This window comes from Calonectris borealis, chromosome 26 (genome assembly GCF_964195595.1).
Source record: "Calonectris borealis chromosome 26, bCalBor7.hap1.2, whole genome shotgun sequence".
In the NCBI taxonomy this organism is placed as follows: Eukaryota; Metazoa; Chordata; class Aves; order Procellariiformes; family Procellariidae; genus Calonectris; species Calonectris borealis.
Window position 1 is genome coordinate 4,410,243 of NC_134337.1, and position 26,588 is coordinate 4,436,830.

The following is a 26,588-nucleotide window of genomic DNA, read 5'->3' on the forward strand; positions in this document are numbered from 1 at the left end:
TTCTGCTGATAGCACAAAACTGCTGTGCTCCTGGCGAGTCCTATGTGTTATCCCCGATGAATGCCAATTTGGGTTTAATTCCTCAATGGATCAAAAGGGAAGGTGAATACAGAGACCAAAGGGAGGAGGACAGAAGACTGGCAGGTCCAGAGCCTTATAGAGAATAATGGCAGGGGAAGATATGGGACAGAGAATGAAATGCTAGATGTTATCCTTACCACAGTTGTCTTGTGTGGGAGCATAATGTAATTACTAAAGTAAACGTTCCTTCCTTTTACGCAAGAGGAAGACTGTGAGCCAATTAAGAAATTACTCTTGTGCCTCAGCTTACCTGCTTACAGAGGTGCACCTCTGCCTGCTAGGGCTGCAGGGAGGATTAAACAAGGTTCATTGAGCACTTAAAATTTGCTGTAAGGATGTTGTCTTGTTATAGACCTCATTAAAAATATAAATCCATGGTGAAAAATTAGATGAAGTCAGAATGGACAGGGTTTTCTGGGCATGACCTGTCTGGGTTTTCATATTCAGAATAGCATGCAGAGGAGAGATAAGAGCTCTGCTGAGATGCGCAGCCTCCATGAACATACATTAAAGTTTGTGTGCTGTCTGACTTAGGCATTCGGGGGAGGAATGATAAAGGTAACTGCAGTCTTGCCTTCTAAGAATATAACCTCCTTAGCTGAACCCTGCCACACGAATATTGTAAGAAGCCGTGAAATAGCAGAGGGGAGCCACTTTGCTGGGTAGATCAAGGGGAAAAATGTAACCATGACAGAAATAATTACCACTATTTCAGAGATCGGGAGATGGGCAGAGGGGAGCCAGCAGCAGAGCTGGATACAATATTAAATACTTACCTTCCGCCTTAGAGACTAAAGTGGAATATGGGCAATTAGAGAAAAAGCTTGAAAGATCAAAGTAGGAAAAATGTCCTTTTAAAGTGATAATCAATTATTGTTTTTAACTTACAGCAGGCAAAAGGCTACTTCAAGCCACCAAGGAAGGATGTGGGCTTATACTGTTGGTTTTACTGTCCTGCCTCATGTTGGAGGTTTCCTTGGCTGGTTCATTAATCGAAAAGAAATGCCTGTTTGGTATGAGAAGCTGAAAAAACCTTCATGGTGTCCACCCCGCAAAATATTCCCTGTTGCTTGGACTGTCCTGTACACCGGCATGGGGTAAGTTCTGCATACCGTTCCCTCTCTCGCCCTGCTGTTCCTGATACACAGAAGAGCTGTCATTTCAAACTCTTTCATTTGCTTTTGGGATATCCCTTGTTCCCGAATCAGCAGGGCATGGCAGGTACGCTTATTCCCAGCAGATGAAGTACAGCCTGAGCCAAATTCTGGGCCGAGTTCCTCAGATTCACACCGCAGGCAATGCTTTTGGCCAGGGACACAGCCCATGCTCAGCTTTGTAAACAGATACTAAAAACAGCCGCTGCCATGGGGAAGTTGTACGAGCCACGCAGGTATGGGACAGGCGATGGGTTTGAGAGTAGCGAGGGACACGGATGCAGCTGTCCCGTAAATATGACTGTCCTGCAAATCTCTGCTGCGAAACAATCTTGCATGAAAAGACTTTGTATTAGGGATTTACTCACTGCAAAACACTAAAGTGTTTCCCTCTTCATAGCTATGCCTCCTACCTGATATGGAAAGACCTGGGTGGCTGCAGCAGCAAAGCTATCGTCCCGCTTGGTCTCTACGGGGCTCAGCTGGCCCTGAACTGGGCTTGGCCTCCCTTCTTCTTCGGTGCACGTAACCTGAAGATGGTAATGTACCTGGCCATCCATTCATCTGCTGGAGGCTTGTTTGCTGGTGTCCCTGCCACACGGGTTTTGGGGTTGTTTGGAGGTTTTCTAGCTAGCATTATGCAATTGTAGAGAGCGCTGCAAGAAGAGCTTTTGCTCAGATATAGTTCACGCTGCACCTGGTTCTAGACAATGGTATCAGTCCCTTCCACCCCTCGCCCTGCTCTTGCCACGCAGATAGCCAGCCCGACCAGAGCAGGGTGGGAGATGAGGGAGTCAATAGTCCAGCTCCTGCATCTCCTAGTTAAGGATTCGGGGTTAGAGATAAGTCCTTCTGGGAGTCACACCCTGCGCTGGCAAGCAGCCAAGTTAGCATCCCTGTGGGAGCATATTAGCTGTGAGTGGCTTATCGAGCAAATACAATGCACGGTAGAGCCTGTTAGAGGATATGCACGAAGGTAAGGCACGGTGCGGCAGAGGTGGACTGGTGATATATTCAAAAAGCACTTACCTGAGGTCCCAAGGCCCGGGGGTGACGGAGGTGTTTATGTTTCCATCTGAATTTTGTCACTCTGTGGATGAAAGGTACATTTAGAAAGTTTGTTAAGTGCTAATAGCTATCGGGACTAACACAAGCATGTTTCTGATCTGTCCGCATTGGCATTATCAGCAGAAGGGGGCACTGATGATCATAAACAGTGTATTAATCTGCAGAACTCGATAATGAACAAAAAAAATGAACATTGGTCTTGGCTCCTGGTGTGACACATTCAGATCTCACTGATTAGAGTTCAGAGCCAAGGTCCTGGGGTTTAGGATCACTCTAGGTGACTTCTCAGTGCTAAACCTCCCCCATTCCTATCCCATCCCACCACCTTTCGCAGGACAAGACTGCTGCGTGTTCCCAAGAGTGAGCACCAGCCTCATTGTCCTCTCTCTGCTCCAGGCACTGATTGACATCCTGTGCTTGGACGGCCTGGCGATAGGCACGATGTGCTCCTGGTACCGCATCAACAAGATAGCAACGCTGCTGATGGTGCCTTACCTGGGCTGGCTGGCCATGGCGACTTGTCTCACAATCCACATCTGGAAGGACAACCCTGAGCAAAAACCAGGAAAGAGCGAATAAGAGCGGGACAGAAGGCATTTTGTGAAAGTAAACTATGCTGGTGTGAACCAAGATCTAATAATTTGGGGGATTCATTCTGGGACAGGCATGAGAACATGCCTCCTCCTCCCATCTTCATTATGGTTGTGTAAAAGAAAGGTTTGCACCATGCACGCATGTGCTCCTTTAAAGTAACTGTGCATCCTTAACCTGGGAACTGTTTTCTCCAGCACTATTGAGTTTGGGGCTACAGCTCTATGGTGACCTTAATGCTATCAGGTTAAATTCCATTAGCCAAATTAGGATCTCATGATACCAGCATAATTCAGAGTATCAATCCCGGACACCCCTCGAAACTGCTACCATTCCCCCAGAGAGCAGAACTTGTTCACACACGTGGTAAATCCCATCTCCTCTTCTGGGACGAAACAAAAATGCCCTTCACTCATGCACACCAATTTTTAAGAACTTACTTGACTTTTTGCTATTTGTGCTGTTGCTTCATTTTCATGTATCACCTGGTTTGTGCTTTATACCATTAACTTTTTATCTGTCAGGTACCGAGCAAGAAGCAATCTGTCTTGTTCTGCTAGTGAAAGGAGACTGGGCACTTTGACTTCTATTTGTGGAGTATCACACTTGAGTTTCATGCTCCAAGATAAAGCAGCAATGATTAGAATGCAAATGCTTCTCCCAAGAGGAAATTTCTCTCTTCCACCTCTGTGTGCTATTCCTCATCAGAAAAGAAAAACAAACATTAGTGCCTTTGAAAACAATACTTTAAATGTTTGGGTTTGTTTTTTTTTTAAGTACAGATACACAAGAGCCTCTGTAAAATTTAAGAACTTTCTCACACTGCCTTGAAGGTTGTAATTACATGATTGGCAAAAAGCCCCATGCCAAGTCTGTCAGGTGCAGTACAGGTATCTCATCCCAGAGTCTTTCCATTCCTGAATATTATTAATCAGGAAAGGTTAAAATACAAGTAGTTCCAGAGAAATGGGACCAAGCCATGACAGAATCGGACACAAAAGGTGCATGGACTAGCCCTTGTACACCTTTTATTCTAGCCCTTGCCTTTGATAGATCTGAACCTTAGATGTTGCTGTATACAGAGAATATTTACTATTATTTTTTAATTGATAGAAGCGATGTATGTGAAGAAAAGTGGTAGGTGGATCTTCTTTCTGGCAGCTGACTGTAGATTAAGGTGGGTGGGTATACTTGCAAAGGGTGGGGGTAGGAGAGCTTAGCTGGGGATGTAAAATAAATTGTATTTGCTTTTAATAAAACCAAGCCACTTTTATTTGGAGAATAAATAAATCTAAGTTACTCTTGTTTTACTGGTTTGGCACTAGGTTTGCAAAAGCGCAGGGGATCCTGTCTGGAGTCCATGGCTTGTGCTCTGGCTCCAAAGGGAAGGGAATTGGCAGCAAGGCTCTGCAGGTCTCCGGCGGCCAGACTCATTCCCGGGTGCCTGGTTGGAGTAAATGGGCTGCGTGGGTTTCAAGCCTAAAGGTCCCACAAACCTTCCTTCAGCTGGGGACCTGCACAGCGGAGACATGCTCACTTGGGCGTGCATTCCCGTGACAGGCTCCTCCATTATACTTCACCCACAGCTTCAAGGTAAGGAAGCTAATTCTTGGGTTTGAGGTCCTTCCTGAGTCAAATCAAGCCTGATTTTTAGAGATGCTGAATGTTCCTGGGTCCAACCCATGTAAATGGCAGAGCTGGGCGCTCAGCATGACTGAAAGCTGGGGCCAAGAGAAACAAACACCAGTAGCTGAGAGCAATTGAAATTTGTAGTACCTTTTTAAAATTTGGTCATGTATCTTATTCTGTCATTTTGATGCCATCCATTATTTCTCCCTTCTAGCTACACGACACCTTTGTACAGGACTGCTGCTGCAAGCATATTGCTGTAATCTCTGGAGTAAAAGCTGCGTAAGAGCAGGCCATTGAATAGATGTGGCTGTAAGCAGGAGTAGGACTATAAAGCATGAGCACTGCAAGCAGCACTAGAAAGATCATAAGCTACTTCTTAAAAAAAAAAAAATCCTATATATTTCAGGGCTTTGTACAACTGTATGTTACCACTGAGCTTATTTACAGTGATGCCTTGTCTGTGTCTTCCAAAAAGCCACATGCCAAAGGACAGGAAGACATAAATTATTTCTTCCTAAAAAGAAGCTAATATCTAGGCTGGAGATTCAATTCAGTGGAGTTAAGAATGATTTAGGGCGCCTGAACATCATTATGCCTGTCCTTTCGTAGTTAGCATGGCAAAGCCACCAGAATAGCGATGAGCAGAGCCATCTAGTGAAGCCAGAAGGCATAAAGCAAGTCTTTACAGTGATCTCTGCTTTTGAAAAGGGGAAAAGTATTATTTAAATCACATTTAAGTTGGTAAGTGACTCTAGATCTGGTTCATACCTGCAACGTTTTAATAGCATTTCCAAATTAAATGTATGGATACATATTTGATCAGCTTTCATAAATTAGTCCTCTTTCCCCTTCTACCCGTTTTTTTCTGCAGGTAAAGGAAAATCTGGAATTAAGAGTAATAGATTTTTTTGATCTTTTCATGTTTGCCCTCCCCATTTTCCCGGGGGTGACTAGCTGACTTGTTCTTGTCTTCATTTCAGTTCCTCTTCCTTTCAGTCCACCTGTAAGTGCACCAAGAGCTTCTCTTTGCTACTTGTATTTTCTTGCAGGCAGCAAAAATAGCAAATGTTCCTACATGTAATATACATAATAGCTTGAAATCAATTGACAAAGTTAAATTCAGCAAAGCACCCTCTTGTATTAATATTTAAAGCATCATTTAGTGTATTTGCTATTTAAACAGATACACTAAAACCCCTTGCGTAAAAATAACTTTAATGACATTTCAAAGTCAGCCATCTAGAAAATATCTTAGTTATATTGTGCAGCGCAGACCAAAATCAGCCTTTGCCTTTGGGGATCCAGAGGGGCCCTGGTTTCCCATTAGTGCTGCATAACAGGGCTTGTGCTCCTGGTCACGCAATGGCTGGAAGAAGCACATGGCCACGCAGCCCTTGTCTGGATCCGTCCAGGACAGACCAAAGGGAAGAGGAAAAAACCAAACCAGAGAGGTGCTAGACATTCAAGGCACGGTTAGGAACCTGGCTTGCTAAAATCAGTGAAATTTTGCCTCTGAGTGAGAAAGGGGATTTCACCTGAGGTCTGCTGTGTGCAAGCTCAGGACTCTCCTCCCTGCCATACACCATCTCTCTCCCTGAAGGGCCCTTTTTCCCAGGGGATCCAGAAGGAGCACCGGGAAGTTTTGCTTACGCCAGCATTAACCAGGCGGCAGGCAGGCTGGATCACCTTAGCAGGCACGCAAGGTGTTTGTCCAGCCCCCCCAAAATTAGCTTATGGAATGGATACCTTGTCCCACCCAGCCTCAGGAACATTCATAACCCACGACGGGACATGTCGCGGTCTACATGATTCAAGCGGTGACTCAGACAAAGGCCGTGCATTCGTGACAGCTTTCATGGGGTCGTGGCATTTAGAGGAAGAGCCATCTCTCAGATCACCATGTCTAATGATGATCCCCCCCTTCAAACTTCAGCCAGTCTTTCCAGAAAGACATATTGGATATTAAACTGAGCGTTGCACTTGATCTTAGCCCAAAGGGCACATCCCCTGGCTGCTGGATACACAATATTCGTGCATACACAAAATCTTTGTGCCTTTCAGTCCAGTCTCTTTTCCTAAGCCTTGTCTCATTCAATAATTTACCAGCTGTTCCAGAAAACACTCTGGCTTCAGCAGTAAGGAACTTTAATTGATTTGCTGATGTCTGGAGCTATGTTAAAATACAGAGTCAAATGCTAGAGAGGATTTGCTGCTGTGCGCATGTAAACTTCAGAGAGCTGACTACGGGCCAGCAGCTCTCCCACCGCCCCTTCGCTAGCACAGGGTGGTGCAGAATATAAATTCCAGTGGCTTTGAGCACCTGCAGCATGGCTGGGGCTGACCTTCCCCTTGAACTGCTCCCAGTAAAACTGCAGCAGAAGCCCAGCAGGAAGGAGGTTGTGCTGCTTGGAGCTGTCATTAACTACCAGTTGGGCATTGAATTAATCGGACAGCCAGCAGCGCCTGCCAACAAAACAGACTCTACAGCAGCGTGGTGATGGGTGTGCAAGGGTTGGGGATCACGGACCAGGGAGGCCCAGGCTTTAGCTGTGAAGATAAGGCAGGCAAGGAGGTGAGAGCATCGCTTATCTCTGCCTGCACCACGGCTCATGTCAGCCCTGGGGTAGCGCCTTTCACCCCACGTAGAGAGACGTGGGCACCGTCCAGGTCGAACCCGTGGGACGCTGCAGCGGCCGACACCAGTGTTTCCTGCCCCTTCTTTTAAATCTTGGCATCATGGACCTGCAGTGGGAGGAGAGGGACAGGTGAGAGCCTACAGGGGCCGAGGGAAGGAAAGCTGCCTCTGCACATCACTGTCAGAGTGTTTATTTATTTATCACGTAACGGTAGTTACAGCTGGAAAAAGCAGGAGGGGGATTGCTGCCAGACAATGTATCTAGGGAGATGTTTTGTTAGTGCCACCAGCTGTCCCCTTGGAATAGAGAGCACGTCTGAGCCATGACTCACGCAGCCAGTGTCTTATTTCACTCTCACATCTATCCAAAAATGTTCCTCCAGCCCCAGAATGCAATAAAAGCCTCCTTTTCCTGGCAAGGACTTTCGCAGCCAGGTCTCTTCTACTGCCACTTTGTGATCAGGAAAGGAAAACAGCCATTTTTACTTCAGGAAAGTAACTCCTGCTGCAATTAGAGGAACAGGCAATGACCTGCCTGGGAGACAGGTCAAGGGAATACAGTACTCTCTATGCAAGATACTTGTTTAAGATGGGGAAAATGTCATCAGATTGTTCAGAGATGCCTCTAAAGTCAGTGGAGAAACTCTTCTGGTCTTGGATGGATGTAGGATCAGACCTTAATATCCAATACTCCAGCAAAGCCAGAAAGCTTCTCCTAGAATGGGTTGTCATCTTAGCCTTGCCTTGCTAGCAGTCGCCTTTGCTGGCAGCGTTCCCATGCAGACAGCTCTTCAAATCTTTCTGCAGGTTGGTGTCTCTGAGGTCTACTCCCCATTACTTCATCTAGCTCTGCTCATGCATTCTGGCCTTGATGCCCCCACACAGTGAAGCCAGACCTTTTAAAATAGAGGGACACAGACTGCCAGATGTTGCAGGACACATCTGTCACGGGATGGAGGACGGGCTCGGGCAGGAAACCACAGCTTGGATTTGTGCGGCAGAGATGGGGTCAGCTCAATGGCCGATCCTGTGGCCGCGGTGCAGGGTTGCGGTCACTCCGTTGGAGGTTTCCCCACACACGAGGAGCAGCTGCTAAACAGGATTACCTACGAGGGAAGAGTCCGCACCCACCGGCTGCATCCAGCGTGCTGGGTATGGGGAGAGGCCACGGGGCTCTGCTGGAAACGAGCAGGGTTCAGCCCTGGGGTATGGGGAGAGGCGAGGGGCTGATCCTCATTCCCCCTGCGCGAGACCCGAGATGCGTGCGGATCTCTTGTGCCTCTTCTCTTGTGCGATTCTGCTGCGCAGAGCTCTCCGAGCAGAACAAAATTCATAGTCAACTAAATAAACCATTAAATCAGTGGGGAGAGGGGCAGGGTGGAGGGAAGCCTCAATAAAAGTGCTGGTTGTCAAGTGCAATGATTTTATTTAACCGAAGCGCCATTGGGAGGTCCCTACGTGAGGCCAGTCGCATCCCTGGCACCTCTCAGCAGCCGTGCCCCAGCTCCTTCTCTGAACTAGCTGACGGAAAAAAACTTCCATCTCTGGCTTCAGTCATTAGGCCCATGCACGCACGCTCTTGTACACATGTGCGCACTTCGGGGGAACCAGGGTCACTTAAAAACAACCCAACAAAATTGATCAAAGCTTTCATTCCTATGGCTCTAACGCAAAATGTCAGATTGACAGCAACTCGGTGGCGTCCCTTTATATTTTTGGCGCAGGCAGACGCTGCGGGGGGTGGGTCGTGACTATTTAGTGCACTGCCCTAGATGGAGCTGCGAAGCAGCTGGGGAAGGGCTGGATAGAGGTAGAGCCTCAGTGCCACATTCCGAGATTAGATTAGAGCTCAGCCCTGAACCCTGCAGAGGGGCCAGGCCAGTGAAAGCTAAAGACTGCAGGAAAGATGGGACCCTAGCTGTCAAGAGATTCCAAAAATAAAGAAAAGTGGGTCAGAGGGACTGAAGAGGGGCTGGAATGCTTCTTTAAAGTATAAGGGTAAGAAGGAAACAAGCTGTCACTCACTAAGAGAGGATTCCCATCCCCAAAAACACTGCCTGAAATGTCAAAGGTGAGAGTAATTGGACAGGGGAGTTGGAATTTGAGCATAGTTACCATGCAAGAGGAAAAACACTACACCTGCCCTTCAGGAAAGTATTTTAAGCTTAAAAATAAATACAATTCTGCACCATGAAAATGAAAGATATATGTTCCACGGATAGGATGTCTTGGAACTTGTTAAATCCTTGACTGCACTGTTGTCACAATACTCTCCATGCCAGCTGTGTCAGTCATCAAATAAACAACTTCTCATCACTAGCAAACAGTGTGGGAGTAAAGGGGGGGTGTTCTGTCCCCAGAACGACTGCATTTCCATGATGTTACTAATGAAAAGCTACAAAGGATATTGTAGCACAGAAAGGCAGGCTGTTGTTAGCAAGGGGGCTTGAAAGAGTAGCCAGAATAAATTATCTATGATAATATATTATTTATTATCTATGATAATAAATTATCTGCCCAATGGCATAAATTTATTTCACTTTGTGATAGCGCAGACACCTCTAAAGTTGTAAAGAGCTGACTACAACAGTATCACAAAGACTGAGTTTGGCCTGAAAGCAGGTATTCACACCTATTTGATTTCTACAGAACACAGTTTATCCTCCTCAAACTAAGAGCAGGTTTTCCACTAAGTACAGACTGAATACTCAATCAAATATATATTTCATATTTAATTTAATATTAATATTTCATATTTATCCAAATCTTGATGACAGTGGATTCTGAACTAAGTGCAGAACCCAAGATACTGGAGATTTGATTTCCAATATGCTTTGGCTAAAAGACGAGTTCTGCACAGCTACACATTTTCCATTTCACCCTCATGGCATAGCAGGATTAGTCTGAGAAAAATCTTACGCAGGTTTTCATTAGGCTTGGCTCACATGGGATTTATACAAACTTTAAATGATTTAAATTTAGAATGAGAAATTGGAAGAATTTCACGTAATCCTGAAGAAAAAAAAAAAGAGAACCCCCCCAACCCAAACATATAAAACTCTTTTTAGAGCTCACGTGAAAGCTACATTACCCCCGAGTATCCTTCTAAGTTACCACAGCCTGTTCAAGAAATCTGCTTGATACAGCAAGAGCAAACCAAACATCCCAAACTTGGGTCAATAAAATCTTTACAGTCCTTCTCATTTCTCGTTGTATGAAAGGCAGATTCCACACCCACGCTAGTTCAGCCAAATCCCAGTAAGTACCTTACCAGCATGCCTCCAGTACTCTGTCCTCGGCACACTGCTGACACCAGTCCCAGTTATTACTGCATAACCACACACACTTCACTTCTCATCACATCTCCACCACGGGCTCTCATCTGTCCGATGCTTTGGCTCCAGTGCAACCACTCGTTCAACATCTGCATCCTCTGCGGCAGCAAAGGTGAAAGAAACAAAGAAATACTGCAAGAATCACCCAGCCTGGCAGTTTTCAAATGCTTACTCTTACCTAGCTATGCTATCGCTCCCAGTACGCTGGGCACTTTTCAAACGTTCAGGCAACAGAGAGAAAAAATACAGAACAATGGGCAGATGCTCAGCACATGCACTTGGAATTGCCCTGCACCAGGAATACTGCCCCACTGTGAATTATAAGGCCGACTTTAAAATCTCTGGGAGAAGGTTCTGGTTTGCATTTACACCAGTACGATCTGACACCAACTTCAACAAGCAAGATTCTGCCCTGTTCAGGTCCTGTTTTCAGTGTCCCTGCATGGACGAGCAGGGTGGAAGGAAAGGTAGGTCTCCTGCTCCTCTGAGCAATCCTGCTGCCATGCTCCAGGTGGCCCACGAGGCCAAATCCACCACCAATGGGGATTTTTCAGCAAACCAAATGGGGACTGCCCCTTTCTCCTCTTGCCTGAGCCAAAACAGTGGTCCTTCAAGGTCAGTAATGTAATAAACTGGCAAAAGGTAGATGGAGAAGCTGCCAGCTCTGCATCTTGCCAACTATCTGTCACACTAACGGATAAATAGATACTTATGCTTCCAGGATTTTCCATTCATTGCTTAACCCGCCCACAGTGAAGTCGTCACTTAATTTTAAATTAAAAGGGGAGCAAGAGGGATTGTTAAAAAGACCTAGAGAAAGCCAGGGAAGGAGGCGACATCTGAGAGCCCTGGGTCATCCTACCCCATCCAGCCTCTATCATTGCTGCTTTGTTCCATATTTAGCTCCTGACAACTGTGCCTAGCGCAGGAACTCCCAGCTCTGTTTTTCCCTCCTCCCTCTGCTGTCTCCTCTCCCTTAGAGCTCTCAGAAATTGCTCTTTCTTTTTCCCCAGTGGCCATAACTTAATACCCCTATACTCAAGAAGATGGCAGAAAAGCAGGAGGAGCCCAGCAACACCCAGAATGGTGAACCTGACAACGCAGAAGAGGGTGAGGAAAAAAAGAAGAAGAAGTTGAAGCGGGAAGACCTGCCACCGTTTGAAATTGTGACAGGGTAAGAGGTTTAGATATAAATATGAGGGTGCAAAAGAGTGAAGCGGGGATGTTCAAAGGTCTCTGCCTCAGCTCTTATGTTGGGTAATTAAAGATGGTATCTTCAGCCAGTGCACTTCTCAGTATTTTTAAACGATGTAAGTATGGCTTTCATTATTGTGGGATTTTGTTAAAAGTTTCACCGAGTTTTACGGAGGACGGATTCACACCAGGCAGGCAGACAAATCTGTTTGTTTTATACAAGCAGGTCTGTTTCTATAGCGTTGACTGATTCTCTTACAGTGCAAGTAGTCCCACTGACTGCAATGGGATCGCTTGCCTGATATCAGGATGGAAGGTATTGGCCCTTGATGAGCACTGAATATTGATTTCTTGGTGTGATCAATAGCTCTTGTCTGAAAGTTTCTCTATCTGTGGATTAGGAAAAATACCCCTGCTATGGCTGATTTTCTTTATGGACCTAAGGGATAGCTTTTTCAAATGAGCAAAAAGTCCACATTTTCAAGGGCTCCACACCCACAGCTGGAACCTGACTTTCAAAAAAGCCTAACTCGCAGAAGGGCACCAAAATGATAGGCAGTTTTCAAGACAGCAAAGCAGCAAGCAGCTCCTTTTGCTCCCATGAGCCTGGCCTTTGAAGAAGGCAGATATAACAGAGATCTACTAGGAAGCTGAACTCTGTCAGACATAATGGACAGCTGCAACTAGAAAAAAACCTGTGTAATCTGCTATCTCTACGCATTTCAAGACGCTCAATGTAGTAGTAGCAAGATGCCCTATATAGTTCTTCCCTCTGGTCTCCCTTAGCAGTCACCAAGGCAGTGTTGCCAGCATGTAAACCAAACCCATGTTTTCTTCCAACTGCTTGAATGTAAAGCTCAGGCCAGACTCTTAAAATCCCACTTGGAATCCTTCTGCCTGTGACATGATCACTGGTAAGAAAGATTAAAAAAATTTGGCTGGCATTTCTGAAAACGATGCATGAGGCAGGACAGCACCTATGTCTGATCTCACACAATTGGGTTACATCCCTGCACAGGGGTGAAAAAAACATTTTCTTCTTAAAATATGTCTGCTCTGAAAAACCACTTCTTGGGCTGGGGTTGTTTACAGCCGTTGGTCTCTGTCATACACAATCATAGAAATAATATATGTCTTCTAGAACAGTGACTTTTAAGAAAAGCACATCCCTCTGCTAGGAACAGAGCTAAGACACCAAAAATTGTTTATATAAGCTATTGGACCAACAACACATATAGTGACAACTTCTAGACACTTAAGACATGCACTAAAATGAATCTCAATGAAGAAATTGGATTTTTCAGCCTTAGAGCACTCAATTTGCAATTAGAAATTGCTAAGGAATTGGGCAGTATCTTCAAACTTCCTTGATAACTCCAATGACCTGGATAGGAATTGATGTGCTAATTATGGATGAAAAATACTTTCTTAGTGTAATCCCGCAATGAAATTATTTGTTGAAATGGCAAGGGTGTTGCAGAATTTGACAGGACTTTCCACTCTGGAAAAGCGGCAGCAAGAAAGCGAGGGATGACATGTGCTTGCGGAAAGGGATAACAATAGGAAAACTTAACCTGCTGAGGCTTAGGAGCGAACTGCAGCGGGACAGAGGTACTCAAGTAAGAGCAGCAGGTGATGCAGGGAAGCCTCGAGTTAAAGTCTGTGCTATGATATCTACATACGTTAAGCTGGTACCAGCTGATTTTCACATTCTATATGCTGATACCAAGGCAAGACAGGAGTTTACGTTTCTGAAATGAATGTAATCAGCCATTTAGTGAGGGACCATAGAGCTGTCAGTATGTGAGTATTTATACCGTCCTCATCACAACACTATTTGGAAAGTGCTTATAAATATCTGGTGAATTCGTGTAGGAATCATGACCAAATCTCCTCTAATTATTAGTTTATGACTAATAATGAAACTAATTATGAGAACGAGGAAGTAAAGCAGAAATCCTACAGGACCCTGAAAGAGATACAGAAAAATCCAGCAATTTTTACTTTCATTTTAAGAGGTACCCTGTGAGTTCAGGCTGTGTCTCAACCTGGTATGATCACTGTTTGGATTTTTCTAATCATTTACAAATTTTCAGCCAATAAAGCCAGTTATGTGAATTATGAGAAAACACGTAACTGCAACTCTGCAAGCACTGCATCTCAGTTTTAGCCCTTCGATTAGGGGCATCTTAAGACACACAGCCAAGTTTTCAAGCTGTTGCTTATACCTCTAAGGAGTCTGGCTTACACAAAAAATGCTGGGAACCTAATCACTCTGTTTAAGAATATTAACCCCTTTTTTGTCAATATTTGTCTCAACACAGTCCTGGATAAATATAAGCCCCATCTGTGTACATTTCGTGACATTTAAGTAGACACATTTATTTACACTTTCCCAAGGGTGTAAATGAGGCTCCTTCTAGCAGTGATAAATCCTTGGTTCCTGTTACAGTTGATCATTACAGACTTTCTATAATCAATGCGCCCAGCATGAGTGTGTTTATTTGTGAATAGTTATCAAAGAGCAAGCAAAAGGACACTGTTTTATCAGCTCAAATAACCTAAGACCATAGTATAAATAGTCACTGAACAAATATTTAAATCTACAGAATATGTCCTACTAGTTTACAGCATCTTTTAGATAATCCCACATTTTTATTCTCTCATTAGAAGTTCTAATTCTCTTCTCCTACCCAGCACGCAACAGCACTGGGGTCATGCTGGGCAGCTGCTGTATCCTCCAGCTTACCTTATTTCAGCAAACTTAAAAGCACATTATCTGTTCAGTCCAGTACCATTCTTACAGACTGAGGTTTCTGCCTCAATGAGTAAAATAGGGATAATATTAACATTTGTACTCCACCCGTCATTCAAAAATGGGAAAATAGGCTTGCCAAGAATTGGTCATTTACTCAGGAACAGTCAGGAAGCTATTCAAAGCTAGACCTGAGTTTCCAAAGAAGTTGGCTTAGTTTTTTGTAGTGGTTGACACAGCTATTTCAGGGATGTATTTTGATGCTCAGTTGTTTGGAAAGAGTTTTAATCTACCCAAATAAACAATGCCATTACAATAATTCAGTTTGCAATAAATTATGAGGGTCATCTGCCAAGCACGCTGTAACTCAAAAGTGAGATTGTGCAGTATACGGGCATTTAAGTACGTATGCAGTCTTATGGTACATACGGTTTGTTCTTGCCCATTCTTTCACTGCTGACTCCCTTGCTTCGGGGCTTTCCAATCACTCAGAGGACCAGAGACACCTTGCCCAAATCCCCACTGCTGGGAAGAGTCACACAGCAAGGACTCAGCTAAGCCCTGTCAGGAAAGAAGTTTACAATTCACACTTGTGCCAAAATGTCCTCCCTGCTCTGGTTTACATGGGATTAAGCAGATTCTTGCTAACTAGCACACACAGCTCGTTGGTTGCCTGTGTGTCCACGATCAGCAAATTTTCCAAGCCCTCAGCCAGCTACTTACAGACTTGGAAAACACCCTTAGCTTTGTTTATATTCTTTATCGGAAACGTATTAATTAAGCTGATGCATATTCCGTGTTGCTAGGAGGACAGATTTAGGTGAACATCCCAGATAATCTTAGACAGACGCCGAGATGATAAGCAATAAAATCCGTCTAGAAGGCCTGACTAAATACACCTCTGAGTCAACACATCCTGGAACAGATCGCTGCTGTTTAAACAGTTCATCAAAACATAGAGACCCAACCTCATCACTGATGTAACCGCTTTGCAGTCAAGACAGTTAAATCAGAAATGAATTTCCATGTGACTCTGATGTGCTACATTTAAATACATGATGTTATTTTAAAACAACTTACAAACTTAGCTCTGAAACAAGGCAATGGGTGGCTTATGTCAGTCCAAACATAGCTGGACTTCAAAGAAATCATTAAAGAATCATTAAATCACTAACCAAAGAACCATTCATTATCTAGGATATAAAGCAGGAAAAGCACTATGCTCAGAAGCATGTGAATTTTTTTGGTGTCAAAGAACACGAGAAAGGAGTTCAGGGAATAAGAGGCCCTATGCTAAATTAGGGTCTGATAATGCTCTTTTATAAAACCAATGGAAGTCTTGCAATTCATCTTAAAGAAAAAGTTACCTGTTAGAGCGAGTCTCATTAAGTCATCTTACATATGGGAACAGAGGTCAAAATGCTACGAAAAGGAGGTTAAAGCAGTCTTTCAGGGTAGTTTAGAACTTGTGCAAGCCAGTGGAAGTCTCCCTTATCTAGGCTTGTGCAAACTCTCAATGCAAACCAGAGAACCATAGACCAAATCATACCAAAACAGTCTGTATGCACACTACTGCTTCCCATCCCTCATTAATACACTGCCAGCTAAAACAGTAATAGCATGGAAGGCTCCCAAACAGGTTTTTCTATTGTTTAAGTCCTGTCTCGTGCAGATCTCATGTAAGTAGAATTGAACAATGTAAGGGTTTAATTGTATCATTTAAGAAGCAGCTGAAAACCTCCTTCTAGTAAATTTCTAAAGCCAAACTTGTACGCTAAACTTCCACTGTCACAAATCAATGATATGTGAAAAGAATTACGGTGGTCCTTGACTGACAGCAACAGTAGATATTCCCAGTGTAGATGCAGTTCTATGAACAAAATTGTTCCGACTCGTACATCTTGTTGCATTTGTAAGACTGATGATCTTCCTCTCTCAGTACAAAGTACAACTGTGCCAACCTAACCGCATCAACTCTCACACCATTTGGCTGGTATAGTACACTGATACTCCAAGGGAAGTTGTTCATCTGTAAAATCATGCTGCTGGGAAATCCAAAACAGAAGTGGGAACTATAACTCCAGGCCTTTTACTGCGAATCTGTGTAGCAGGCCCAAATGGACCCTAGATACTACTGTAGTATCATAAAAAATTAAATAGAGAGGGTGTTCTTTTATGTTTTAACTTTCTCAAAAGCCAAAAATGCCACAGGACTTTGGCAGCAAGAAAATTCCTGGCTGCATTAAGACAAGTATGGAATATACACATACCGAAGAGGAACTTCTGAAACTTTGTAAGTGGAATTAAGCACTCATGGAAAATTGTTTTTAAACTTTTAAAATAACACAGCTAAAGAAGCTTGGCAATAGCTATAATTTACTCTGAGTTATGTATTTAGCACACTATTTCCAATTCTTATCTAAGCAAAAAGCCATTTGCTTACAGTACGTAGTGTAATATTTGCATCCAGGTATTACATGAAGAACTCCTAAGTGTCTGTTCCCTGGTTTTTCTGTTCTTACATTCCTGTTCCAATCCTTCTGATTTGCATAGAATATCATGCTATTCAGCGTGTTTCATGCAGTCCTAGCAAAGCCTAATCCATTGCACTCTACAGAAAGACATCCACTAACTTTAAAAGGCATCAGATCCAACTCTTCATGAACAGTCCTTATTCCTTACCTGCAACAATCCCACATGTTCACTGTGGCCCATACCGGCATTTCCCACTAGCGAATTGACAGTACATTCACTCGTGGTTCCCACATTACTAAGCGAGCAGAACATACTGATTCTCCTCACTCTTTTCCATACCCTTCACTTCCATTGTCTCTGGAGACATCTTGTGAGATGTTGCATCACAAATTGCTCTTTCCTCTCAGAACGACACTTTGCCACTTACTCCTGCAGCCTCGTTGCTCTCTCCAATTAAAATTTTCAAGAGTCTGAGAATCTCTCCTGACCTTTGCTCAGTGTACCCCCTGGAGAGGCCTGACATTATAATCTGACTACAGATGAGACAGGGATGAATAAGACACTTTCTGTTTTACAAAGATTCATTATTGCCTCACTGGGAATATCAAGGTTATAGGTCCACCTAAAGCTCAGATGAAAGGAGTACAACATGCCAGAAGATTACTAGCATGTAATAAATGAAATGTTGTGTTACTACTTTTCATTATTTCACTTTGGCTTTGGCTACTCTGTGCAGTCTTCACTCCCATCCTTTGTAGCATTTAGCAGGTCACAAGGCATGTTGCCAGCACTATCTTTTTCATCTTCCCACCTAACATCCTTCAAGGACTACTTCTTATACTGATGTACTCCACAGTTAGATGCTACAGGGGGCAATCAGGAAAGCCTGGTACTTCATTAGAAAATAACAGGTACTACGAGATGATGCAGTTTTCCTTTTTCACCTCTTCAGTCAGCAATGCATAAAAGCTATATACAGTATTTTAAGGGATTAATTTTAACTTCCCTAAATAACAGCAGACTCCCTTCTTTGGGTGAAAGAGGACTGCAAACACATTACTCACTGCGATGATTCACTTTGGATTATGCTCATTTAGAAACCCAGAATGGAAGAGGTGCACAACATTAAAAAAAAGTATCTGAAGTTTATCAGTAGCATCCATGAGACAGCTATCGAATTTCAGTGGGAAATACACTTTTTCTTAGCAAAGGTAGACTTGATCTCAGATATTTTATTAAACCAAAGTCACAACATAATCCTACTGAATATTAGTATTCAGCGGATACTGGAAGAGTAAAACTAGAACATGTAAAAACTGCAACTAGTCAGTCTCGCTTGCCTCTGCTCAGAGGAAATCCAGACTGCAAAAGCACGGGGGTAAAACATTAATTAGCAATGCCAGAGTTATCATGCTAACAATTTAGGACAACAGATCCTGCAGATTAACATTGCAACACCACACTGAAAGAACTATATTAATGGCCTAGAAAACAGTAGAACAGCTCAGTCTACAGATGCATTAAGACTGGGAAAATGCCAATTGCTGTCCTTCCTTACCAACAGTAAATATCATAGTCTCAAGAAACAACATTTCAGAAGCAAGTTCCTCTTCAAATACCTCAATGCAGATACCAGAAATTTCCAGTACAAGTTTGTTAAAATTAACTGAAAAAGACTAGGTAGTGAGAACGGGCCTGTAAGCCTCACCACACAGCAAGACTAGCTAAATATCTTGTAATTTTTAGTGTATTTTTATGCACCTATTAAAAGGCATCTCCTTTTAATACACGAAGAAATACAGCCATCATAGATGCAGCGACTTGTCCAAGATCACACAGGAACTAAATCAATGCTATAACCCTTTATTATCTGCCTCTGAGATGCTTCTCTCCTCTCCACTCTTTATAGGGAGCGCCTCCCAGCCATATTTTTCAAATTCCAGTTCAGGAACGTGGAATACAGCTCAGGCAGGAACAAAACCTTCCTGTGTTATGTTATTGAGACCCAAGGCAAAGAGTCAGTGACTTCTCGGGGTTACCTGGAAGACGAGCATGCAGCCGCCCATGCAGAAATGGCTTTCTTCAACACAATTTTACCACAGTGTGATTCAAGCCTCCGCTACAACATCACCTGGTATGTCTCCTCCAGTCCCTGTGTGACCTGTGCTGATCGGATAACCGAGACCCTGAAGAAGAACAAGAACCTGCGTCTGACAATCATGGTTGGGCGTCTCTTCATGTGGGAAGAACCTGAAATGCAGGCTGCCCTGAAAAAAATGAAATCAGCTGGCTGCAAGCTGAGGATTATGAAGCCTCAAGACTTTGAGTATGTCTGGCAGAACTTTGTGGAACAGGAGGAAGGAGAGGAAGCAAAGGCTTTCGTGCCATGGGAGGACATTCAAGAGAACTTCCAGTATTATGAGGAAAAGTTGGCTGAGATTTTGCACTGAAACTCACGTGAGTGAGGATTTCCGCTTGGTCACCTATCTCCTTGTATTAGTATTACAGACTCCTCTTTTTTCTTCAGGTTGTTAGAGGCGAAACCCAGAGGCAATTTCAATTACTGTTACTCTTATATGTACCTGTCTGGGTTTGCCTGTACCTCAATATTGAAAATAATCCTAGGCAGTAACGTACCCCTTCAAGGACAGTAACACTACAGTGGGCTCCTCCACAGCAGACACGTAAGGGATTTAGAGCTTTTCTTTTTCTCCTCAGAGTAAACACCTCCAGGAATAAAAAATAAAAAGGTACTAGGGTCACTAGATGCAACAGGAATACCTCATTGTTCTCCACATGCGTGATACTCAAGATATATGTGGCAACAGTGAGAGGAATGTAGAGAAAAAGAGATTTCCCCCACCCTCCAAAGTCTAGCCCTCTAGTAAAAAAAAAACAATCACTAAAGGAAATCAGTTATCATTGCAGAATTCCCTTCTTTCTTTTTAAGGGGTACTAAAGAGTCACCTACTTAAGCCATAAAACATGAAAGCATTTGAAGCTTTTAACACGTCTCTCTTTCTCCTTCCCCAGACCAATTCAGAAAAGATCTATGAAGAGAGATGCGACAGACTTGGACATCTGCGACACTCCTGCTTTCCAAAGCTTTGATTCCAACAGGATGGAGTACCAACTTCTGGAAGACTAGGCCCTGACGGACTACAAATACATATACAACACAGATCGTTGGTGTTTGGGATTTTTTGGTTTATTTTGTTCCTCCCCCCCCTTCCCCGCCCCAAACAAACCCAGGCTGCCTCTGCTGATAGGAAAAAAGGCAGCAACATACTGTGTGGTTAAAGCCTTGAATGAAGTGGATTGCAGTGGACCTACAGGAAAGACTGTAGGCCTCACATACTGGGACTACTTTACGAGAAAAGATCTTAGAACAAAGCTGCCAATTAGATAAATGCGTTTAGAAAGTCCATACTTCATAAATGTTAAAAAGAAAAGGGATTTAAGATGAAAAAAAGGTTTTCTTCCTCTGTCCTCCTCAATAACCAGAGCTGTGATTTACATTAGAGCTAACTGGTCTATTCTAAATTATGATGGAGACTTAAGTACTTGATTTCAAATACATCAAATACCTTCTCCCCGTGTTCAATGATGTTTGTGATATAAAACTGGGAAAAGCAAAGTGAAATAAAATTGGAAGTCACTGCAAAAACTACAGCACTGTTTATTCTTTCTTCTCTATTTGCAAGAGGTCCTAAATTTAATCTGACAAGTGAGACATCCTGGGACAGCCATGTATGAAATATTTCATAGCTGAAGTGCAGCATGATGAGAAGGGAGAATTACTATATGCCAAAAAAATTTCAAGAGTACATACAAGTGTGGGAGACAGACAGAGAGAGAATACAAGCATATCACTTTCCATATAAAACAAGGCACAGTCCAAACGAGGGTCACAGGGACGCTCATCAGCTAAGAAACCAAGTCAGACAGGGTTCGCTCTTCCAATCAGTTCTTCATTTCGGTTTCTCCTGCACTGTCACAAGCTGGAATGGTGCCAGACGCACACACAAAACTGCTGACTGCACCTGCCTCTTACCTCAGTCAACTGCACTAAATTCTGGCACAAATTTTCAAGTCAGAAAAAACAAGTGGCAATGAGAACACCTTTGTGAGCCACTGTGGATTTCAGCTCTTTGCCACTAGATTTAAAAAACAAACATAAGTAAGTGTAAGGACTAAATCAATGAGCAGTCTTGATGTCCACTCTTTGATCAGCTTAATACTCCAAATTCCTATTTGTCTTACTGAGTTTATTTTTTTTTCAGTTGTGTATTTAGCTACAGCAATTATCCACCAAAAACAAGTTTACAAAGGATGTTCAACAAACAGGGAGAGTAATAATATGAAGCTCTTAAAGACGCAAACAGGATTTGCAGATCTGCATCAACAAAGAAACCACACAATACAGATTAACCCACAATGCTCAGAACAGAAAACGCTCCACCCATTCTATTCATAGCGAAAACCAATTAGGAACCCTATGTTACGCTAAAAACTTCTCAACTGTTATGTCCCATTTATTCAACCTATCTGGCATTTTTCTGGGCATTCAGTATGAGAGAAGTCAAAAAGATTTGTTATTATGGGAGGGTGGGGAAAACCAAACATAAAGGAAATGCAGGGTATGATAGTTCTTCAGTACTGGAACTTCCAAAAATCAAGTGTTTACCAATGGTCTGATGAACTGAGCACGTTACCCATTTGCTTTTGCTATTGGTAACATCAAACACCAACCTACATGTAACAGCTAAACTGCAAACGCAGTAAAAAAGAAATACAAAAACCAAACCTTAAACTCCATACTATGACTTTTTAAAGCACATCAGTCATTCATATGTGTGGATTCTCAGAAAACTGAGTTCTGCAGACTGTACCAATTATACGGTATAAAATGTACCCAGAAGGTGTCCTTACACATCTCCACCATTCCCCTCCAAAACCCAGCTTTCCTCTAGAATACAGCCACAACACATACAGACATTGGTGTTTTTTAAAAGGACCATGCTCCAATCTGACAGCAGAGTACTGAAGAGCTATTTATTTAATGTTGACAGCATGATTCTTAGTAAGTACAGTTTCGTAACAAAAAAAATTGTATTTGTGGCCAGAAGGTAGAAATTAAATTTTTAATCCTGTAATGAACAAAGTAAATTGTATGCCAGATATGAACATTGCAAAACTCCTAAAAAAAAAAAAGGGACAGGGCTCCACAGCTCATCATTATCAACCGTAACTACAAACCAAAAAATACCTAAAGAACAGACAGCTCCAATTTCACTCTGCACAGGAACTGTCAGCTTCAAGCAGAAGCTCTAGTGCAGGCAGGTGCTCCATGGAGGACCAGTGACATCTGGTGGCTTGCTGGGACAGACCGGGAACTCCCAGAGGGTTACCACAACACCCCTGCCTTCTTCACAGGCTCCCTGAACACTACATCCCAAATTATCTGCTCTGAAGCTTTTTTTTTTGTTGTTGTTAAAAGCCACTGCCACTGACAACACAAGAGTGAGCTACGCTCAGACGAAGAATGTGCTCAGCATGCAGTTCCCCCCTCATCAGTTAAGAGGTTACCACTCCTGAAAGCAAGGGAAATGGGGCTCTCTTTAAACTCTTTTGCTCACAGAGTGTAAACCGTGATCTTTATATCTGTGTCTTCAAACACTTCCCCAAGTATTGCTGAAACTTTATTCCAATCCAGGCGGTCAAGTCCACATCCAATCCTGGAAAATAAGACATCAAAACAGCTGTAATGGCCTCTTTTGGAACATGCTGTGAATAACTAGCCCTTCAACCAGCTACGATTTTTGTGGCACTAACTCAGCTCACCATAAATCAACATAACGCAATTAAAATAAGGAAACAATCAAGCCTGTATGTTTCGCTATTTAAAGGCACTGGGAAATACAAATTTCATTTGCACAATTAAGAGAAGAGTTGAATAGAAGAGAAGTGGATACCTGAACTCTTCTTTCACAGCAGGGAATCACCTCTCAAACATCCTTCTACACAAGAAACATTGGAAGTATTTATACCACAGTAATTAATTTTCTTACCTAGGCATGGAAATGTCAGTAACTCCATTGTTTAGACAGTGTGCTTTCATGGCTTCTAAACTCTTTCGCATATTCTCGTATGTCGGTTTGTGAGAAACTTTCTTCTTCGTAATCTAAGTATAAATGCAAAAGGTCAGTTGGGCTTTTGGCATGATCACTGCAAACTTTTCTTTTTTTAAAAAACACATTCCACTACACTCTAAAACTCCACACCCAGAATCGCTACTGTGAAGGGAAAAAAAATGATGTTTCACAGCTTAAAATAATATAACTTAGCAGCTAGTTCTGTCAATTTAAAGTTTAAATATACATACACAAGAGAGCTTGGCTCCTCCTCAACCACGAGTATTTGAGTAATACATTTCACACCTCTTATTTAGAAGAGCATACTCAAAAAACCCACGACTATTAAAGCCCTCATCATCGTACCCAATACGGTTTAGTTACAGGGAAGTGCCTAAGTGATGCCCCACTCTTACCAGGTAGTAAATGTATCGGTCGTCTCTTTGGAGAACCGCCACCTCCCCAGTCTTCTTTTCTAAAGTGAAGAAATGAAGAAGGCATTTTTAAAACAGTTACACTCCACTACATAATCCCCCCCTGCACCCCAAGTAGCTTGGAATACCCTTACTGCTGGAAATCAAGGTTTTCCCTTCAGCTCCTGCATGTCCACCCCACGTGTATCACTCACGTTGATCCAACAGCTCTTGTACGCCTCCAAACTTTTTCTTAAAAAGAACAGCTATGCCTGCACCCATGCGACAGTCCTCGCTGATGCAATGAGCCAATGAGTCCGTCTGGGGGCACGAGAAAAGGTCCCCCTTAACACACTTGATCTGGAAAACACCACAAACAGAAGGGTAAATAAAAATAAGCTGAGTGCAGACTCAGATAAGAGAATACTCAGGTAACAGGAATCTGGCAAGCCTGTACAGTAATAAGTGTAAGGCATCAAGTTTAAGATGCAGTTCACAAGTAAATGAGTCGGCATGAATTATGAACCCAACATACAGATAACGATCTTTTCTACAAGATCAGTTATGAGTATCACATGCCAGCTCAGCAGCTAATTTTACAAAATCAATGCTTAAAAAGGAAAATTATGTAATAGAGAGTACAACTGGATTAGTGCACATCTTCAGCATACTATCAGTGTGTCAGTGCTGGATATCCCCAGACATTTAGTTAAGCAGGTAAGCTCTGTACTATCGTACAATATCTGCATCACTGACATAAGCACAAAAGCACAAGAAATTTAGCAGTATCAGCCACCTTCCTCCAAAAAGCTACATGGTACAGCCAGCTGCCATGTTATTAGGGGAACAGGAAGGTCTCTTTAGAGAGACACCCATCACAGCAGTAGCCCAAATAACCCATTTTCTACGCACTCTCTCCTCCTGATCCTTGGAGAAGTGGGTGGCCATGGTAACGTGGGCTGTGGTGAAGATTCCTGCAGCTGGAAAGATGACAGAGAGAAAAAGAGAGTTATTAGGAATCCCAAACCAGGCAATAAACTGGTGTGCCAGAACGTGCAAGCCTACTTTATCTATGGGACAGCTAGGACAATGAAGACACCCCCTGAAAACAGAAAAGGAGGAGGCCAGTACCCCCAAATAGCGTGGTGCAAGCTCTTCTGCTGCAGCCCCACAGCTCTAGCCCATGAGGTGCAAGTAGGCCCCAGTCCAGGGTCACCACACAACTGGCACCCACAGGCCTTCCGTCCTCCTCCAATTCACCCCTGCCCCTTCAGGAAACCCTTCAGCAGGCCACACCCGCGGACACGGTGTGAAGAACGATCCGCCGGGCCGGGGCTTGCGCCACGAACAACCTCCCCAGCGCTCCCCACATCAGTCAACCCAGTCCTTCCGCTGCTCTACCGCAGCAGCCCTATCGTCACACAAAAATGGCCGCCGCCCCTGCCTCTCTAGGCAGGCTGGAGGAGCTCCGTCTCTATGATACTCGCCGAGAACATTCCGCAGGCCACCCTCCCGTCGCCCCGGCGCATGCGCAAGACGCTCAGAGGCGGAGCTTAGCGCAAGGCGAGAAAGGGGGTGGAGCCGCAGCCGGCGCTTGCGCATTGCTGGGCGCGGCGGCCCTAAGAGGCGCGCGCACTGGCTGGGGCGCAGGCGCAGTGGCCGCGGCTGGGCAGGGCGCAGGTGGGCGGTGCCCGGCGCTAAGGGCCGCGACGAGGGAGGCGGGGCCATCCGGGGCGGGCGCCGCCATGCGCCTGCGCCGCCCGTGCCCGCCCCCTCCCTTGCCTTTGTTCGGGGTTGGGCGCCATTTTGCGCGGCGGCTGAGTGGAGGCGCTGATTGGGTTTCGGGGACCGGTAGCGGAGCCAATCAGCGCGGGACCCGAACCGGGGGAGCGAGGCACGGTGAGTGCGAGCAGCCAATATGGAGCCCCCGAGCGCCGGCCCCAGCGCCGGGATTGGCGGGGCCGAGTGACCAGTCAGGAGGCCGCTCGCAGGGCCGGGGCCGGCCGGCCGGGCACTGGGGGAGGCGAGGGGACGGGGCCCGGCTCCTCCGGGGGTGGGGGGGCGCACCGGGAGGAGAGGGGCTGGAGGGGCCGGGCCCCGGGACGAGAGGGCCCGGGACGGGGGCGGGCGGAGCGTACCGGGAGGCGCGGGGCCGAGGGCGGCAGCGGTGGAGGAGAAGGCGCGGCTGCGGCCTGGGCCGCTGAGGGGAGGCGCGCGGCGGGCCCGGCCTCCCTTGGCGGGGACAGGCCTTGCCCGTGCGGGGCCGCTGGGACGGGAGCCGGCAGGGCCCCGCCCTCGACCGGCCGGGCGGGGGGAGCGGAGCGGGCGAGCCTCCCCGCCGGCCCCGCTGACAGATGGGCCGCGGGCAGCCCGGGCTGCCCCTCCTCCTCCTCCTCCTCCCCCTCCCCGCCTTGCCCGGCGGAGGTGGGGGGAAGCCGCCGAGTGCGCGCCGAGGGCAGGTCGCTGCCCCCCTTCCTCTTCCCCGGGCGTGCCAGCGTGCCGGTGGAGCGGGTGTGCACGCTGCCCCTCCCGCCTCCCCGAAACGCACCTGGACGCCAAATGTCGCCAGCCACGTGCTCCTCTGTGAGGAGAAACTGCCCTTTTTGCGGGAGCCAGGGGCCCCGGTGCTACCTTGCTTTCTCCGCCGTGAGCTGTGGGGCATTGTCTCCTCCGCCTGAGCACAGCGCAGCGTGCTCTGCCCGCCGAGAAAACTCCCAGGTCTGAGGCTTTCTGCAATAAAATAAAAATGTCCCTGGGTGAACTCCTTGACTTGCATGTTTGATAAGGAGGTCGGAAACAAAATCTGGGTACCACATGTTTTATTCTGCCGAAGAGCGGGAGATAAGATTGTGGCCTGTCTGTGCTGTTTAGTTAAATCCTGTTGACTTCGCGTGGGTGTCTGTCCTCCGCTGGTGTCTTTAGAGGACAACGATCATCCGGGTAGATTGACAGCGTCTGCCCTAGAAACTTCGGCCAATTTAATAATGTTGCTTTGGGGTGCAACACGTTTTAATATGATGCTTTCAAGCTAGCTCAAGTCCTAGCACAGTTTATCACACTAGTTTGTTCTTAGCATTGCCAAGAGAACTGTTGTTGATGTAGCTTCTATATGTATATATAT

The 26,588-nt window shown here is 44.9% G+C and overlaps 4 protein-coding genes across 27 annotated transcripts in view; 2 read left to right on the forward strand and 2 right to left on the reverse strand.

Annotated features, from left to right (window-relative positions):
- Positions 1-2,900, reverse strand: part of LOC142093196 (uncharacterized) — a 31,301-nt gene extending 28,401 nt beyond the window's left edge. Inside the window, exons 1-2 of the mRNA XM_075174140.1 lie at positions 2,629-2,900; positions 2,265-2,325 (exon numbers count right to left, since the gene is read on the reverse strand). Of these exons, the coding sequence (XP_075030241.1) occupies positions 2,265-2,325; positions 2,629-2,900 (333 nt within the window). The remainder of the gene's footprint in view (positions 1-2,264; positions 2,326-2,628) is intronic.
- Positions 978-20,582, forward strand: APOBEC2 (apolipoprotein B mRNA editing enzyme catalytic subunit 2). Its single transcript, XM_075174151.1, is given in 5 exon segments — positions 978-1,178; positions 1,636-1,774; positions 11,510-11,670; positions 18,830-19,377; positions 19,954-20,582. Coding segments are annotated over 4 exon segments (1,014 nt in total). The 5' UTR covers positions 978-1,005; the 3' UTR covers positions 19,371-19,377; positions 19,954-20,582.
- OARD1 (O-acyl-ADP-ribose deacylase 1) lies at positions 2,782-25,783 on the reverse strand. Of its 8 annotated transcripts, XR_012677330.1 has the most exons (9): positions 24,764-24,922; positions 24,380-24,447; positions 23,683-23,827; positions 23,471-23,529; positions 22,992-23,104; positions 22,560-22,658; positions 14,875-15,006; positions 10,433-10,594; positions 3,505-3,588 (listed from the first exon to the last, which is right to left on the reverse strand). XR_012677330.1 is itself a non-coding variant. In XM_075174141.1 (7 exons), exons 1-7 carry the CDS (start codon positions 24,837-24,839, stop codon positions 3,495-3,497), a joined length of 654 nt encoding a protein of 217 aa, XP_075030242.1. In that variant the 5' UTR covers positions 24,840-24,923; the 3' UTR covers positions 2,782-3,494. The 8 variants fall into 8 exon arrangements, 6 of the variants coding, with proteins under 6 accessions (XP_075030242.1, XP_075030243.1, XP_075030244.1 ...); XR_012677329.1 differs by lacking the exon at positions 14,875-15,006; XM_075174141.1 differs by lacking the exons at positions 10,433-10,594; positions 14,875-15,006 and having other exon boundaries at positions 2,782-3,588; positions 24,764-24,923.
- NFYA (nuclear transcription factor Y subunit alpha) overlaps positions 25,159-26,588 on the forward strand; it is a 91,759-nt gene continuing 90,329 nt past the window's right edge. For 10 of the 17 annotated variants that reach the window (XM_075174130.1, XM_075174135.1, XM_075174131.1 and 7 more), the window contains exon 1: positions 25,160-25,366. The gene's annotated coding sequence lies outside the window, so the exon portion shown is untranslated. Of the gene's footprint in view, positions 25,367-26,588 lie in introns of all 17 variants that reach the window. The other 7 variants (XR_012677328.1, XM_075174122.1, XM_075174127.1 and 4 more) reach the window with 2 other exon arrangements.

Coding starts and splice junctions, on each gene's coding strand:
- OARD1 (XM_075174141.1), bottom strand. CDS start 24,839: ATGTGGGGAGCGCTGGGGAGGTTGTTCGTGGCGCAAGCCCCGGCCCGG. Junction 23,105..23,470: donor ACCGATACATTTACTACCTG/GTAAGAGTGGGG, acceptor ATTTATACTTAG/ATTACGAAGAAGAAAGTTTC. Junction 3,589..22,559: donor AAGATCACGGTTTACACTCT/GTGAGCAAAAGA, acceptor GATGAGGAATAG/CACACAGAGGTGGAAGAGAG.